The sequence below is a fragment of the Oryza glaberrima genome, chromosome 2 (genome assembly GCF_000147395.1).
Source record: "Oryza glaberrima chromosome 2, OglaRS2, whole genome shotgun sequence".
In the NCBI taxonomy this organism is placed as follows: Eukaryota; Viridiplantae; Streptophyta; class Magnoliopsida; order Poales; family Poaceae; genus Oryza; species Oryza glaberrima.
Window position 1 is genome coordinate 6,580,065 of NC_068327.1, and position 18,155 is coordinate 6,598,219.

At 42.5% G+C, this 18,155-nt stretch overlaps 2 protein-coding genes and 1 long non-coding RNA gene across 18 annotated transcripts; 2 read left to right on the top strand and 1 right to left on the bottom strand.

The window, feature by feature from the left end:
• Positions 1-1,452: 1,452 nt before the first annotated feature.
• LOC127764107 (cytokinin dehydrogenase 6) lies at positions 1,453-3,554 on the top strand. Its single transcript, XM_052288936.1, has 3 exons — positions 1,453-2,041; positions 2,137-2,543; positions 2,669-3,554. Exons 1-3 carry the CDS (start codon positions 1,453-1,455, stop codon positions 3,254-3,256), a joined length of 1,584 nt encoding a protein of 527 aa, XP_052144896.1. The 3' UTR covers positions 3,257-3,554.
• Positions 3,555-7,747: 4,193 nt separating this feature from the next.
• On the top strand, positions 7,748-9,883 carry LOC127763033 (cytokinin dehydrogenase 7). The gene is made up of 3 exons (XM_052287605.1): positions 7,748-8,327; positions 8,462-8,868; positions 8,989-9,883. Exons 1-3 carry the CDS (start codon positions 7,748-7,750, stop codon positions 9,574-9,576), a joined length of 1,575 nt encoding a protein of 524 aa, XP_052143565.1. The 3' UTR covers positions 9,577-9,883.
• An 890-nt stretch (positions 9,884-10,773) lies between these two features.
• Positions 10,774-16,866, bottom strand: LOC127763034 (uncharacterized). 16 transcript variants are annotated; one of them, XR_008015644.1, is made up of 6 exons: positions 16,433-16,866; positions 16,232-16,286; positions 15,900-15,927; positions 11,455-15,772; positions 11,157-11,305; positions 10,774-11,078 (listed from the first exon to the last, which is right to left on the bottom strand). It is a non-coding gene; the product is annotated as an uncharacterized LOC127763034 (long non-coding RNA). The 16 variants fall into 16 exon arrangements; XR_008015643.1 differs by having other exon boundaries at positions 11,455-15,519; positions 15,900-16,013; XR_008015642.1 differs by lacking the exon at positions 15,900-15,927 and having other exon boundaries at positions 11,455-15,519.
• Positions 16,867-18,155: the final 1,289 nt, after the last annotated feature.

The window sequence follows — 18,155 nt, forward strand, 5'->3', positions numbered from 1 at the left end:
ATATAACTTCATAGCACTAAATGAAGAAGAATGGTATTGGCAAATTAATAAACTTAACAAGAATGGAATCTAAAAATAAAAAAAGCTCTGACCTCACCAATTTCTCTGACACACAAAAAAGAACATACCTGTCTCTATCTCTCCCCTCTCTCCCCTGTACACGTGTAGTGTGTACATCCACTAACAGTTTCTGGTTGATACATGCATGAATCAGCAGAGCAGATGGCTAGCTTAGCTCAATTTTTGTTTTTAGCCTTTGCTGCACCTTCTTTAAAGAACAGAATTCTAAAGTGATAGCCACTAACCCATGGAGACTGTTTCATGTAGTTGACAAATCTACAGATTTGATTTGGTCCAAATTTATATATAGGCCTCAACATTCACGCACCCTCCCAAACTACAACATTGTGGCATATCATTCCATTAGCTTGTTTATACTAAAGTACATGACCTGCCGACTTAGCCATTTTTTATTTACTTCAAATCCTGAGTATAAACGTCTGATCTGACTGCAGATGAACTCCAAATTCAGAGTTTCAGAGAGTTATTTATATATCAGTTACTCCTATACTTGCAGGGCATAAACAAAACCGGAAGGTCAAACAGTGAGGCCACCATGAATGTAACCCTTATAATGTAGTATAAGAAATTAAGAGTCAATTTAAGTTTACCTGCCTATATCATGATTTGTTTGTGAGAGTTGTTGACAAATTAATTAGTCTTGTATATATGTCAGCTGATTAGTAAGGTAAGCTAATATTAGGCCATGTGTTTTCGGCAAAATTACTCTAAAATTCACTCTCTGAATTTGACAGATTAATTAGTCTCCTAACGCCAGTTGATAAGATAAGGCTAAGTGTTTCCTGTAAAATTACTCTAAAATTCTCACTCACTACAATAGTTTTCAAGTTAAGATTCAGTAATTGGTTTTATTAATTGAGATGTATAGCTACGATGTGGCGCTGAGGGTTGACAAAATGTTGTATCTTTAGTAAACAAAAGCACTGAAGCTTTTTAGCCATTCTGTTCATAGTTTATATATTTCTGTCTCAGCCTGCGAGGCAGAAATGTATATTACTCGTGTCCTTATCACTCTTGTGCTTTAAAAGACAAATTAAATCATTAAGAATTCTCTGCAAGTCAAAACACCAGGAGATGACGAGATTGATGATCAAGATTTGTTTTTTCTTAACAATGTTTCAGCCACCATTATTATTATTTTCTGTCAGAAGTCAATACATTTATTTCAGAATACTAGCAAGAAATCAACGCAATGCTCTGCACTACCTACATTTGTCAACGTTTCTAAGGCCATCTATAAATGTCTTGGAGTTTTGACCTAACTCACACAAGCTCTAATCGTCTCTTTCTCGGTTCATCACCTGAACTGATCAACTGCAAAGCGTCCGAGTTGCAGTGTTCAGTTCGCTAATCCGATTGCATTTCGGAGAGATGGCTGCAAGGTGTTTGATCGCGTTCATGGTCATGGCGAGCTGCCTGTCCGTCCTCGTCTCCGGTGGGCTTCCCGGCGATCTCTTCGCGCACAGTGTCGCCTCGAAGCTCCGCGTCGACCGCGACACGACGGCGAGGGCGTCGTCGGACTTTGGCCGCATCGTGGCGGCCGCGCCGGAGGCGGTGCTCCACCCGGCCACGCCGGCCGACATCGCGGAGCTCGTCCGGTTCTCGGCGTCGTCGCCGTCGCCGTTCCCCGTGGCGCCGCGCGGGCAGGGCCACTCCGCCCGCGGGCAGTCGCTCGCCCCCGGCGGCGTCGTGGTCGACATGCGTGCGCTGGCGGCGCGCCGCGGCCGCGTCAACGTGTCCGCGGGCGGCGCGGGCGCGGCGCCGTACGTGGACGCCGGCGGCGAGCAGCTGTGGGCCGACGTCCTCCGCGCGACGCTGGAACACGGCCTGGCGCCGCGCGTGTGGACGGACTACCTCCGCATCACCGTCGCCGGCACGCTCTCCAACGCCGGCATCGGCGGCCAGGCGTTCCGGCATGGCCCGCAGATCGCCAACGTGCTCGAGCTTGACGTCATCACAGGTAATTAACTAAATAGTCCAATTACACATGAACACTTTTAACACTGATAATTAAATGATTGAGCGACTATTAACATTGTTACAATTGTAATCCAGGAAGGGGAGACATGGTAACATGCTCTAGGGACAAGGACCCGGACTTGTTCTTCGCGGTTCTCGGTGGGCTGGGCCAGTTTGGGATCATAACCCGGGCTCGGATTGGGCTTGAGCCTGCCCCAAAGCGGGTTCGATGGGTCAGGCTCGCCTACTCGGATGTGGTGACCTTCACCAGAGACCAAGAGCTCCTCATATCAAAACGAGCTAGTGAAGCAGGGTTTGACTATGTCGAAGGACAAGTCCAGCTCAATCGGACACTCACAGAGGGTCCCAAATCAACACCCTTCTTCTCGCGTTTTGACATTGATAGGCTTGCGGGACTTGCGTCAGAGTCTGTGTCAGGAGTAATATACTTTATTGAAGGTGCCATGTACTACAACGAGTCAACTGCTGTCTCTGTTGATCAGGTAGGGAATTATGATCCGTTTGCAATTAGTATATACCACCACAAAAAATAATATTGTGCTTTACCCCCTCAAAGGGAATGGTGAATAATCTTTTATTAATGATTAATTTTGTTATTTCCTTGCAGAAATTGACGTCAGTACTAGAACAACTCAGTTTCGACAAAGGCTTTGTGTTCACAAAGGATGTGAGCTACGTGCAATTCCTTGATCGTGTGAGGGAGGAGGAAAGAGTACTCAGGTCTATCGGCATGTGGGATGTGCCACATCCATGGCTAAACCTCTTCGTGCCCCAGTCTCGCATCCTTGACTTCGACACCGGTGTGCTCAAGGGTGTTTTTGCTGGTGCCAATCCTGTCGGTGTCATCCTCATGTACCCCATGAATAGGAACATGTGGGATGACCGTATGACAGCGGTGTCTGGTAATGATGACATGTTCTATGTCGTCGGGCTACTCCGGTCTGCGGTTGTCCCCGGAGATGTGGAACGCCTGGAGAGGGAGAATGAGGCAGTTCTAGCGTTCTGTGATAATGAGGGCATCGGGTGCAAGCAATATCTACCACACTACACATCACAAGATGGGTGGCGAAGCCATTTCGGGGCCAAATGGAGCAGGGTTACCGAGCTAAAGGTAAAGTATGACCCATATGGGATACTTTCACCAGGGCAGAGGATTTTCTCGTCACTGACACCAATGGCATTGGCGGCTATGTGAAATGGTAGTTTTGAGGTGAAGACTGTGGAGTAGTTTAGGTGTTTGTGGATTCAGTTTTGAGGTTATATAGGATGAAAGTAAATTGAGTTGAATGCGAGAAGTTGAAATACTGGTCAGAACTCTGGAAGAGGGATTGTAGCTTTATTTTAGGAGATACATGTAGGAAAGTTAACTGTATATCATTAATTTTATTAGGAGGTTGTTCTAGGTTGTAGTTGCCACACTAATTTTTTTAGGATTTCTTTTGTTTAGCAAGGCATGCAAATGTAATAAACATAGGAAGATTTGTACAAAGGAAATAAAGGGTTGCTTGAAATCATTTTATGTAGTTTGAATTTCGAAAAAAATATGAAATTGTTTTGTTTCTCTGGTGTATGGTGATGATGCCATTCGGTGTTGGAATGTATTTTCGAATTCATTTCTTGCACTAATTTTGATTTTTGATACATCCATTTTTCATATGTTGGTTGCAGATTTAACTTGAGTCTATAGTTCCCATATGTTAATGAAGGACACATTCCATAAATGTTGTGTTTGGTGCTATGTTTTTCTATTACCCACCTCCTTTTTTTTATAATGAAATGCTTCGTTTTGGAATTGGTTGATGCAATACGTCCACTTTGTTAAAATAATATCATAAGAAGAAATAACATAAATGTTAATACAAGGACAAGAACATGAAAAGTACGCACAGTTTGATTTTTGAGAAAGCAAATATGAAACCGCCACTTCTTTTGCTTGGTATGGTGATGATACCATTTGGTGGTGGGGTGGCTTTTGAAATTACTTTCTTGTTCTTATTTTAGGTATAACTATTTTCATATGTTTTCTTGCATATTCAACTTGAGTGTATAAGTTATGTATGCAAATGAAAAAAATATTCTATAATATATGGGTGGAGGAATTCATAACAATTTTGTGGTTAGTGATCACATTTTCCATTAAGTCATCCTTTTTTACAATTAAATTGTTCATTTTGGAATAGATTAATGTAAGGCATCCACTTTGTATGTAAAAAATAGATCACAAGAAGAAAGGACATAATACTTAGACCAAGGCATGGAATTTATGCAAAAGGGACCCATAAGCACTTAACAAAAAAGTATATCCTTCTTTCTAACAAATGACTACATAGATCATTGTGTTGCACACATCCATAACTTTTTGACTTTGTGTTTATTTACACTTTGGAAAAACAAGGACAAGAATAAAAAATCGGAAGCGCTACAATATTGATAATGAAGGACACGATGGCCAAACAAAAATCACACCACAATGTTTCTACATAGCCATGCTAGCAAACTTGTTATGAAATAGTTTAAACTAGGTGATGGGTGATATTGGAACTAGGGTTCCTCACATCGCAAACATGGGGCAGCTTGGTGCCATGACATCCATTCCCCTAGCTCTAAAGGGTAGCACCGGTCTGTCGTGATGATCGTGCACCCTGATGGACTCGGTTGAAAGTGCGGTCCGATGAAGACTAGCTTCTTGGAGGTCCCGAGCAAGTCGTCCCCCGAGCACCCATCAAGGCCGTATCCCCGATCTCTTGGGATGTGCTGTCTCGAGCATGGTTGGCCCCAAGCACCTACGGTCTACCTAGCGCCGCAAGAAAGTGTTCAAGAGTCAAACTGCTTCTAATGGATTTAATGTGTTGGAGCGATGAGTGTCGTCCCTCTTGGGGCAAGATTACAAATATCTACCTGTCCATGCATGCAGCACAGGGGACATGATGAACCTTATCATCTATCCGTCGAGGAACGATGTGGCTGGTAGGCGGTACGGTTCACTTTGTGAAGCCGTCTGGCCCACCACATTTTGCCCACTCCACATGGACACCGATAGGTGGGGCCACGTGGCACTGACTATGGATGACGACGCCCTCATTAAATCACCCTAAAGCTAGTGGGTACCAATTGAGGGCACATGGCAGGTGCTCACGCCCCTTCCCCCTTCGGCTCTGCTCGAAAGAGGACCACAACAATGAGCATAATGGGCAAGTTGGGATAGCATGAAGCCCGAAGGAAGATATTGTCAGGTTAAGCTAGATGTAGTCTATGACATGTACCCTTAACCCATCCCTTTGGTACGATCATTGTGCTTCCACCTAGATTCTATAAGGGGAGGGACTGAGACCATGAGAAAGGGTTGGAAAATTCTAACTGGAACTTAGGCAAAGAAATAGCACACAACACACAGGAGTTGGGTATTACACCCCTAAGCGGCCCAAACCTGTCTAAGTTCTCCTTGATTATTTCTTTTCCCGTTCCGAGGTAGCTCAAAGTCTTCCTCCCCTAGCCTAACTCAAAGGGGTCCCATCGGGTCCCTGCTACTGGTGTTCACCCATCGATAGCAAAGACATAATACTTACTCCCTCCGGTTTTAAATTAGTTGACGCTTGGAGCTTGGACACTTTGGATGAAAAAACTTGACGTTTTAGCCTCATGTGATTATTTTAGACTGATTTACTCTTGTATGGCTGCATGCATGCAAATCACATTTAGTGACTTGATGCATCGAGTCCTGCACAACACTGCATCGTCTCCTACATCACATTAACCTGATGCATCGGGACAAGCAGCCACAACCACTAGATTAAGAGGATGTGCTTGTTAGATGTGCCATCCTAATGTATTTAGTATGGGTAAAATATGAATATGCACCCTATCTAACTATTTCTTGATATGTGAGATCCTGCCAAAAATATCAATTAATTTAAAACCGGAGGGAGTAAGAATTAATAAGGCGGAAAAATCATGAAAAGGGACTCGTAAACACTTGCCCCCCTCCCCCCCCCCCCCAAAAAAAAATCCTTATTTCCAACAATTGACTATATAGACCACAGTGTTGCACACACATGTAACTCATTGACTTTACATTTAATTACACTTTGGAAAAAAAGGGACAAGAATAGAAAATCGGAAGAGCTACAATATTGAAAATGGAGGACATGATGGCTAAACAGAAAATCACACCACAAGGTTTAGCTTTGTTTTTTTTCGTTTTCTTTTTTTGGCTTTGCTTGCTGCAGCTTCTTAAAGAACAGAGATGATCGCCACTAACCCATGGAGACTATTCCGGTAGTTGACATATCTTCAGATTTGATTTGGTTGAAAATTATATATATGGCTCTACATTCCCGCATCTTCCCAAACTACAACCCTGTAGTATTTCATTTCATTACCTTGTTTATCTTGTTTATGCTAAAGTAAATGACCTGCCGACATAGCCATTTTCTATTTAGTTCAAATCTTCAGTATAATATTTGTTTGAAACTTTCTGTAGAAGTTTCTGATAGGACTGCACACGATCAAACTCCAAATTCAGAGTCTATGTTATATATATATATGCCGGATATAAACAAAACGGAAGGTCAAACAGAGAGGACACCATGAATGTAAGCCATATGATGTACCGAGTAAGATAGTAAGAGTCAATTTAAGTTTACCTGCATATATCATGATTTGTATATGATTTGTTAGTGAGAGTTGTTGACAGATTAAGTCGTCCTGCATCTCAGTTGATTATGAAGGTAAGCTAACATTAGGCCAAGTCTGTAAAATTACTTTAAATTTCATGCATTAAATTTGACGGACTAATTGGCCATGAATTTTTTTTCTAAAGATTGATTACTTAATTAACACAATAAATTTATATTTTCAGAAATAAACTTCATAAATATCTTAGAATAAGTGATCTAAACAATAAAGAAGCTTTTTTTTTAGAAATATATATTTAGAAGCGTAGAACAAATAATCCATAGGAAAAATCTTGAAAAAAAGCTTTGAACAAACTGGTCACAAATAGCTCGGAAAAAGTGATCTCCTAACACCAGTTGGTTCTGAGATTTAAGACAAGACAAGGCTAAGCTAGGTGTTTGCTGTAAAGTTACTCTAAAATTTGCACGCTCTAAAATTGTTTTCAAGTTAAGATCCACTATTTGGTTTATTGAGAATTTGAGATAGATAGTTATGATGTGGTGCTGAGTGAGTGTTGACAAAAATTTGTATCTTTAGCAAACAAAAGCAGTAGTGAACCTACCAGAATGGTTCAAAATCTTAATTTTTTTAGACATAGTGTTCATAGTTTATAAATGTCTCAGCCTGCAAGACAGAAATATAGTATTACTTTCTTTGTTCTTTAAAAGGCAAAATCATTAAGAATTCTCTGCAAGTCAAAACATCAGGAGATGACGAGACTGATCAAGTTTTGTTTTCTTCTAACAATGTTTCAGCCTCCATTATTCATTTTTCTCTCAGAAGTCAATCCATCAGAATACTAGCAATAAATCAATGCAATGCTGTGCACTACCTACATTTGTCAACGTTTGTAAGGCCAAAATGCTACCTATATAAATGTCATGGAGTTTTGACCCAACACAACACACACAAGCTAATCATCTCTTTCTCTAATCAGTCCATCACCTGAGCTGAGCAGCAAAGCATCTGAGTTGCAGTGTTCAGTTCGCTAATCCGATTGCATTTCGGAGAGATGGCTGCAAGGTGTTCGATCGCGTTCATGATCATGGCGAGCTGCCTGTCCGTCCTCGTCTCCGGTGGGCTTCCCGGCGATCTCTTCGCGCTCAGTGTCGCCTCGAAGCTCCGCGTCGACCGCAACTCGACGGCGAGGGCGTCGTCGGACTTCGGCCGCATCGTGGCCGCCGCGCCGGAGGCGGTGCTCCACCCGGCCACGCCGGCCGACATCGCGGAGCTCGTCCGGTTCTCGGCGTCGTCGCCGTCGCCGTTCCCCGTGGCGCCGCGCGGGCAGGGCCACTCCGCCCGCGGGCAGTCGCTCGCCCCGGGCGGCGTCGTGGTCGACATGCGCGCGCTGGCGTCGCGCCGCGGCCGCGTCAACGTGTCCGCGGGCGCGGCGCCGTACGTGGACGCCGGCGGCGAGCAGCTGTGGGCCGACGTCCTCCGCGCGACGCTGGAACACGGCCTGGCGCCGCGCGTGTGGACGGACTACCTCCGCATCACCGTCGCCGGCACGCTCTCCAACGCCGGCATCGGCGGCCAGGCGTTCCGGCACGGCCCGCAGATCGCCAACGTGCTCGAGCTCGACGTCATCACAGGTAATTTACTAACTAATACAACTCATCATCCCCTTTAATTAGCAATCTAATTAACTTGTACTACTGAACATTGTTAACAACATTAATCAAATGATTAAGCGGCTAATGAACAATGTTAACAATGATTAATGCAGGAACGGGTGATATGGTGACGTGCTCTAGGGACAAGGACTCGGACCTGTTCTTCGCGGTGCTGGGTGGGCTGGGCCAGTTTGGGATCATAACCCGGGCTCGCATTGGGCTCATGCCGGCTCCGAAGCGGGTGCGATGGGTCCGGCTCGCCTACTCGGATGTGGCCACGTTCACTAAAGACCAGGAGCTGCTTATATCAAAACGGGCTAGCGAAGCCGGCTTCGACTACGTCGAAGGACAAGTCCAGCTCAACCGGACACTCACCGAGGGTCCCAAGTCGACGCCCTTCTTCTCTAGCAGCGATATTGGCAGGCTTGCTGGACTTGCCTCGAAGTCTGTGTCAGGAGTGATCTACGTAATCGAAGGCGCCATGTATTACAATGAGTCAACCAGCACCACTATGGATCAGGTATACAATTATGATCCATTTGTGTTCAGTAGATACAATGTAAAAGTACTATTGTTATCTATGGCCTCAAAGGAAATAATGGATATTTTGTTAATGATCAATGTATTGGTTTCCTTGCAGAAATTGGAGTCAATACTAGGGCAGCTAAGCTTTGAGGAAGGCTTCGTGTTCACAAAGGATGTGAGATACGTGCAATTCCTTGATCGTGTGAGGGAGGAAGAAAGGGTGCTCCGATCGATCGGCATGTGGGATGTTCCGCACCCATGGCTAAACCTCTTCGTCCCTCGATCACGCATCCTTGACTTTGATGCTGGTGTGTTTAAGGGTGTCTTCGCTGGTGCCAACCCTGTTGGCGTCATCCTCATGTACCCCATGAATACGAATATGTGGGATGACCGAATGATGGCAGTGGCCAGCGACGATGACGTGTTCTACGCTGTGGGGTTGCTCCGTTCTGCGGCAGTTATTGGTGATGTGGAACGCCTAGAGAAAGAGAACGAGGCGGTGTTGGCATTCTGCAATAATGAGGACATCGAGTGCAAGCAGTATCTGCCACATTACGCATCACAAGATGGGTGGCAACGCCATTTCGGTGCTAAGTGGAGCAGGGTTGCCGATCTAAAGGCGAAGTATGACCCACACAGGATACTGTCACCAGGGCAGAGGATTTTCTCATCACCAGCATCAATGGTGGTGGCGTCTATGTAGCCGGTCAAATGATAATTTTGAGGTAGGGAGAGGAGTATAGATAACTAGCTGGTACCCCGCGCGTTGCTGCGGGTGCAAACATAGCCCACACGTAGACATAAGCGTTACATATACCATGTATAATTGCAAATAGTTTGAATCAAATGTACCAACATTAGAAATCTGATTGACCTTCTCATACATAGATCACTGTCCCAAATCAGACTATCTTCTTTTTATTAGCCAATGAGGATGGGAATTTTAACAGAGAAAGATTGGTACAAAATTCTAACATCAAACTCAATCCAATGTAGAGCAATCCTTTTAACTTAATAAAGTGCTTCTCACTATGTTGCTTACAACTATATTACCAAAATTATCTTCACCCTTTTCATGTCAGGATTTGGCAATAAACACTGCATTTTTTTTTTTTGCGATAAGCAATGATACTTATTTGAAAGAAAGATCATGACTCCCAACTGCAAGATATGCATCGTAGAATGAATTGCACAAACCTCACCTAGCCCTATCCACCATACTATGGTGCTCTCATCATCACAACCATTATACTCTGATGTTCTCACCCAGCTTGATCTCCTGAACCTAGAAAGCATCTTGATCTAAATGATGTCCATATCCAGTTTTGATTAGAGTATTGAACTTTATCGAATCTGTCAGCTACCATCCAGTTCTGCTAATTCAGGGAACATCCCACTTAACAACCCATTCTTGAACTAAAACAGACAGTAATCTTGATAATCTACTGGATAATAACAATATATGATTTCAGTCTGGACAATGTCTTGATGGCTTCAACTGAAATGAAGTGAGAAGCGTAGAATAGAAGTAAGAGTAGGAAGTAATACCTGGCAAATATTACATTATTATTTCCACTCGTCCTGGGCAGCCTGTCCCCGGCCTGAAATGCTATGCACAAAGAAATATATTAATACAGACGTACAGTAAAACACCGCTGAAGAATCCTCTCTTTTAGTACATACTAAAGCTTAAATAGATTTACAGATGGTCAGTCCAAAACATAACACCAGTGCTTGCCCGGTAGGTAGCAGCAGATCATGCAGAAAACAGTCATGGCCTCATGGGAAACAGAAGACGATATTGCGCTATATTATAGTTTTCTATTTACCTGAGGCAGTCCTGAGCAATGTAGCACACTGTAGAACACAAGAAAAAATTGACAGTCACTGAAAATCTCAATTTTTGATGGCCACAAGATATTGTCACCTTGCATTTTCTTGGCAACTTTGTAATGTAGTGTAGTTCTTAACCATAAGCACTTGCTGAATGCCCTAAAAACAGGAAATCATATACAATACTAACTTTACAGAGAGTCGGGTCTATTTGCTTCACACTGAATCTAACTCAACTAACAACGAACTAAAGTACAGTGGGAGAACATAGATGTACAGAAAGAACATCTTAGTTGTCATAGCAAGGAAGATTGTCCGGTATCGGAACTGGGAAAATCAAGCACTCTTGCAAATTGATAACTGATCAGAGACCTGCAGTGCAAACAAAAGTTAGGTAACAGTGAGAAATTGATAATTATGATTACCCTAAGGAGATGTAGGCAGACATACCAAGGACCAGATGCAGATGGAAATTGGATCAACTTGCGCCTTTGCTGGAGCATAGTGTGGCAGCGAGCTGACAAATTATGTATAGCTGATTCAACCATTTCATCGAGCATAACAAAAGCATACATAAGTTTGATGTTCCTGAAAAACACCTAAAAATCACAGACATGTTATTACCTGCATTTTCAAGAGGTAAAACTCCAGGTTAGAGGCTTGGAGCAGTGCAAGGAATGGGGAATCGAACCAAAAGCTAAATGCGAAAGGCACAAGAGGAAAGTAACAGGTGCAGGCACCGTGATACCTGCGGAAGAGGAGGCAGCGGCCGTTAGGCGCTGAACCAATAGGAGATGAGAGGTCACCGCTAGCGCGGATGGAGTCATCTGCTAGGTGCCCACCATGGGGTTGGGCCCTCTTCGCCGCAGCCCCGAATGGCGCTGGGGAAGTGGGGATTGATCGATTGGGGATTGGGGATCAGGAGGGATGGGGATTGGGGAGACGAGTGGATGAGGATGCACAAGCAAGCAGGCGGACGGCCAGATCATACCAGCTGTCAAAGATCCAACGGCTCACGCATGGCATGGAACTGTTACCCTGTAGCAGAATGCAGCGTTCTCGCGTAGGGTGTTACTGTGGGCAGGAAAACTAAAGGTTTAACTAGCCGGACCCCGCACGTTGCCGCGGGCATAACAAATATAAATATATATATTAAAAAAATATGAGGTAAGCGGAAAAGGTTTCTCTGATTCATATTAAGCTTCAACCTTTCAAAATATTTGCATCAAACTTTATACTGAACTAGGAAGGTAGCCCGCGCGTTCGTGCGGGCATACATCGTACGCTATGTTTGAGATAAGTATAAGAGCGAAAAATTAAACGGAGAACATCTGCCGCGAAATATTAAATTGTTTTCATCAGCATTAATTGCTTAATAAGTTTCTAACCTATTAGTAATATCATATTTAAATAATATCTATAGGCAATTATTTATAATCTTCTTTATCATTCGAAAATAAAGTAGACTTTTTTTTTAGAAAATATGTAAACGAAAGTAAATGCGTATCTATTACTCCCTCCGTATTTTAATGTATGACGCCATTGACTTTTCGACCAACGTTTGACCATTCGTTTTATTCAAATTTTTTTGTACAAATATGAAAATATTTATGTCATGCTTAAAGAACATTCAATGACGAATCAAGTCGTAATAAAATAAATGATAATTACATAAATTTTTTGAATAAGACGAATGGTCAAACGTTAGACAAAAAGTCAACGGTGTCATACATTAAAATATGGAGGTAGTATAATAGTTCATTAAGGGATGAATTGGGTGGGACATGAAGCTCCACTAAATGTATGGGTTTATATAGGCTAATACGATTGATGTAGCTTGAGAGATGATCCATCTATCAAAATTTCAAGTAAGGGGGGTGAGAGGCTCCATGCAACCTAACATGAATACGATAATGACGAAATATAATTGCACCGTAATATTTGGAAATATCATGTACCATGAATACATGCTTAACTTTTATATAAGATAGATCTAACAGCTATAACTAATAGTTCACCGGTCTAAAAGGCATATAAGTATTCCAGTAATGTAGCTTAAAAATTATGGTTATTTTAATATCCAACGTTATTGCGAAGTGAGCGTGTCTCAATTGGTTAGGTTTCTTTTGGTGAAACATGCCCATGTTCAAGTCCTAGACTTGACACGGGTGTTCGCAGTTACGATTAATTATTTTTTCAGTGGTAGGTGACGTACTCGTCGACAGCGAGACGCCCGTGGTGACATCATCAGTCTCAAAATGTGTCGGCTCAGTCTTTTGGAGGTACTCAAAAGGGTAGGGTGTGCGCGTGCTGCGTTTCTAAAAAAAAAATCCAACATTGTCGATTGTTTTTATTTTATTTTAATAGCTAAGAAATAGCAAGGAGACAACAAAACTTATTTTCTTTTTTCTTAAATATATATGATGCAAAGTAATGAATTTTTTTAATAATGTAGTTAACTTGATTATTTAATTTTAAATTTTATAGTAAATAATCTAATTTATCTCCTACTTAGGCTACATTCTATCTCATTGGTTGAGCTTATGCAGGGCACGAAAAACAATGTAGGTCATCAACGCAATATTAATTAAGTATTAAATATTACAAACATTAAAATATATTTTTTTTAAAAAAAATTATAGAAAATATTTGCAAAACACGCAGTTCAAAGAACATGCTCAAGATAAATGAGGGAGAGCCAATCTGATAAACACTTTAGAACTCAACCTTAAATTTATTACTAAATATGTACAAATCAAAAGCGTAGATTAATTGAGTCATTAACGGCTAAAATCCTAACTGTGTTTTGCGAGAAAAAATGCGACATATTTTTAAACAATACATTTTTTTATTTGAGTTTCTGACAATATGTCCCAAGTAATATTTTAATTACTCACTATTTCATCTTGAACTATCAATGTAGGCCCATTGATGTAAATAAAATATATCTATACTCGACAATTGTAGTGTGAAATGATATGTTAATTTGATATTTTATATTATATTATAGATCTATTTTTGGTTGGGTATGTTTTATGAAGTAATATATTTTTCTTATGCTACCACCTTCATTAAATATTTGACGTTGATCATCATAACGAAAATAAAAAAAATCCAGAGGAAGTATAATAGAAAAATCTAGTTTAAAATTGTTGTTTTCTTTCTGTAGTTTCACTAAATATTTAACGTTGGCAATGTTTTTTAAAAAATACAGAGGAAGTTCCAGTAGTACGTAGTACGTACGTATACATGCAGTATGTTTTTTCTATCTAACTCGTACATACGTATATGCCTTCTTGGCTTATTCCGGCCATTATTTTTAGGTAAGTATTACATGGTAAATTAGGAGGGATATATTACTATTTATAATGATCTAATCTAACGGTGTAAACTACTGGGTCCACCAACTTAAATGAAAATCGATGGCTAGTCTTTTTTTTTCTTTTTCTCAGAATTTCTAAGATTTTTTCTATTTTATTAGAGCGCCATGTGGCGGCATGAGAGCGTTTGTAGGAAGTTTAATGGACTTTTAGTATATAATAGATAGATAACATCATTGAATACCATAACAAAGTTTTTGGCCATAGCTAATTTACCAAACTTTTAAACGATTACATCATTTGCAACCGCAAGCTCTGTAGCACACATGCCCGTTGCGCCATTTACAACCACATACAACCGTGTTGAAGGCTCTGGTCAATCCACCCCCAAACTATTTTGTGACCAATTGGCCAGCAGATAAACCAAAGAAAGCTGTTTTGCGTATAAATTGGCCTTATGAAAACCATCCATAGATGAGGCTGAAAGTTTCTTATCCAAAGGCCACCACCGAAATGGAACTTCAGTTACTTCCACAGTTCCAAGTGCACTTGATTGTGATGGATTGACAACAAATTGTAAAATATTAACATAATTTTGACTATATTGTATGCAAGTGATATTTACATGTATTGTTATGGTATGGAGTAGCCCATAGGTTAACACATTGTTTAACTAAGCTGGCCTCTTTTTTAAGGGCTATTTTTTAAAAAAAAAACTTTGAGAAGACCAAACTGACCTAAAATGGTTAGATTGCGGCAATTCGTTTCTAGAAACGGTTGAAATCAATATGCAAGAGTATAGGAGAATGTGCATATGTAGCTGTAGAAATCCTCTATTTCAAATGTAGCTCTACAAATCCAATGGAATAGTTGATAAACAAAGCGTATTGTACGCTTGCAACTAAATGAGTATATATGTAAATTAGAATAATACAATACTCTGGAGCCTGACAAAGGGAACTATTAAGATTGCAGGAATCTAAATGATGAGCCAATAACAGTGTTAAGTATCTTTACGTAAAGTCAACATATGCATTATGACCATTCACTGGATAAACAGCGGGGATGTACACATGACATTCATCCTTTTTTAAAAATTAATAACTGAGCTATCCCAAAGAAATTAAACAATTACTAAAATAATTTGAATATAACTTGTGCTCATAATTACAAATGGTGTTACCGTGGATAAATGTGTTCTTTTCTTCAGAGAGAAGAACTTGGAAGACTCATGGTAGTTTACTCCCTTGTTGATAAACATCAGTTACTGAAAGAAAATGCGGAAATGCTAGAACAAATTTAATTATTACCTTGCTGGTTATTATGAATTGAAGCCTCATGGTGATGAACTATTCATATGGCCTCATTTGTACATAACAGCATAGTTTGTACAATGCAAAATGAAGAAATGCCATCAACTTATGTATATTCGTACAAATGAAGGCCCTCATCATCCCATAAATGCTACAAAAGCATATGCAAAGCCATGGAACCTACAAAGCAAGGTGTTACACATGCAGTTCAACAAATATATCACTTACTGAAGACCATGAACCTGACAACCCATACATAGGCCTCGTAATATAAGCAATCATGGCATCATACTACAGCAAGCGGTTGCAATCAAGTTGAATTGTGTCTTTTGTACTAAACATCAAGATTATCTATGAAATAGTAAATTATTTTCCAGCTTGAATGAGCACTTCATTCTTCTCATTTGTATCACCATGAAGCCAATTAGGAACACTGAAGCAGGTAGAAAAAACAATCATCGAACTTATGTATACCAAAGCGATAACTAATTATTACTATGCAAGCACAGATAGGACATGTGCAATCGGAGAAACAGCACAACGATTTTTTATAAGTTTACCTTCCATGGTGCATTGTTTTGTGGCATCCTGCAGTAACCACAGATACATGGGCACATGGTACAATTACATAGGGGAAATAATCAGGCCAATATCTCTCTGTACATGCAATTTTGCTGTGTAAAAAAAAAAGAAAAAGCTATAACCACATATGGCTGCTAAACAAATGGAATCCTAGCGAGATATATAAAACTATCGTGCATCTCTGAAACAACGGGAAATCATGTATTATGAAAGAAATAGGAAAACCTGATTGTTGTTTGCATTTTAGGCCGATTGTACAGGTAGCAAACATATCAAAAGAAATATTCATGGAAATTAGTAGGAATCATACCTGTAGCAATGGAAGAGGAACATTGATATCCTAGACCAGAATGTATCATGTGCACCTGCATGCATAAAGAGCAAAGCAAAGCTAATCTGACCAGTGAAATAAGTACTGAGAAAGGAACAATTATGCAAATCAACAATATGAGGAAAATAAAATGAACCTAATAAGCATCAGTGCATACAGAGTAGTAGAGGATGGCAGTACCAACTGGAGAGGCGTGGAGGAGCCGATGAGCAGCAGCCACGAGAAGCGAGGAGATGGCCATGGACGAGATGGGTTGGTGGCAGTGGTAGCCGGTGGCTCCACGAGAAGACGGCGGCGGCGGTCGGCTCCGCAGGGAGGTGGCACAGGACAGTAGCTCCAACGGAAGGGAGCGGCACCGCTGGCTCGACGACGACGAAGCGGCACTGGGTCGCCGACAAGTAAGGCGAGGAGGCTACAACGGTGGCTGGCTGGCTCAGCGACAAGGCGGCTGTAGCGCTGGATGCTTGCTCCGTGGGAAGACTGCTGTGGCGGCCGGCAGCGAAGATTTTTGGGACGGAGGTGGCGAGGATTTTAGGATGGGGATTGGAGATTTGGGAGTAGCACGGGTGGGGATTGGGGAAATGGGGAATGGGAGAGACTCTCTCCGAGAGTGTCTTTCGGAGCCAAGCATGTTGATGGACGGCCGGATGGAACCGAGACGGCGAGATCACACGGTGCATGCATCCGCTGGTACTGTTACCCTGTAGCAAAGGCTAGCTGCCCGGTGGTTCACCGGTAGTGGGTTACGAAAACTAAGGATCTAAGGATATGTTTGGATGGAGGGATATGGGTGGATAGGACATGGCCGTCCATTTTTTTTAGGTGTTTGGTTGCTGGGCAGGGGTTGGATGGGGCGGCCCGGGGAGGAATATTCCCCCCAGATGCTGGATGGGGGGATCCGGCCGATTTGCCCGGATCCAGCCGCCCGAGCGCCCGGGCGAGCGAGGGAGGCGGTCGCGAGCGGGATGCGGGCGCGGCGGCCGGCGCTGGCACGGCAACAGGAAGAGGGACGATGGCGACGGGAGGAGGCGACGAGCTCGGAGATGCTGGCGGAGACGACGATGCGAACCGGCGACGACGACGACGACGACGGTGCGGGCGGCGATAGCCACGTCGGCGGGAGGCGGCGGCTGGCGGGAGGAGGCGGCCAGCGGGAGTAGGTCGCCGCTGGCGGGAGGAGGCGCGAGCTCGGAGACGCCTGCCGGTGACGACGACGACGCAGACCCGACGACGACGACGACGCGGGCACCGAGAGCCGCGTCGGCGGGAGGCGGCGGCGCCTGCGGCCGGCGGGAGGAGGCGGCCGACGGGAGAAGGTGGCGGCGGGAGGAGGCGAGCAGCGGTCGCCGGCGGGAGGAGGCGGCGGCGGCAGTGAGGAGGAGCCCCAGATCTAATGTTTTTTTCCTTTTTCTTTTTTCTTTTTTTCTTTTTTTCTATGTGTATTTATAATATGGAGAGGTAGTGGTGTAAAATTGCTAGAGAATTTAAGTGAGAGGTGACCACACCTACAAATCCAACCTACTCACTCCAACCAAACAGAAAATTGGATCACCAAATCCACCTTTATCCCTACAACCAAACAAAAAATTGGATCGCCATATCCACTCTACCAAACAAAAAACCGGATCGCCATATCCAGCAAAATATGGACCGCCATATCCCATCCTACCTTGACCGTAAACCAAACATACCCTAATATGATATGATATGATATGATCAGGTGTTCAGGGATTTAGTTTTGAGGTAACGGAGGGTGAAAAGCAAATTAAGTTGCTTGTGAGAAGCTGAAATGCTGATAAAACCCAAAGAACTCTAGAAGAGGGATTGCAACTTGTTCTTAGAAGATATATGTAGAAAAAAAAAATCTGGATATGGTTGATTCAATTAGGAGGATGCTGTAGGT

Excerpts from the sequence above, each read along its gene's own strand:
- LOC127763033 (XM_052287605.1), top strand. The coding sequence starts at position 7,748 with ATGGCTGCAAGGTGTTCGATCGCGTTCATGATCATGGCGAGCTGCCTG. Across the intron at positions 8,328-8,461 it reads CGAGCTCGACGTCATCACAG|GAACGGGTGATATGGTGACG; the intron begins GTAATTTACTAA and ends TGATTAATGCAG. Across the intron at positions 8,869-8,988 it reads CCAGCACCACTATGGATCAG|AAATTGGAGTCAATACTAGG; the intron begins GTATACAATTAT and ends GTTTCCTTGCAG.
- LOC127764107 (XM_052288936.1), top strand. The coding sequence starts at position 1,453 with ATGGCTGCAAGGTGTTTGATCGCGTTCATGGTCATGGCGAGCTGCCTG. Across the intron at positions 2,042-2,136 it reads CGAGCTTGACGTCATCACAG|GAAGGGGAGACATGGTAACA; the intron begins GTAATTAACTAA and ends ATTGTAATCCAG. Across the intron at positions 2,544-2,668 it reads CTGCTGTCTCTGTTGATCAG|AAATTGACGTCAGTACTAGA; the intron begins GTAGGGAATTAT and ends ATTTCCTTGCAG.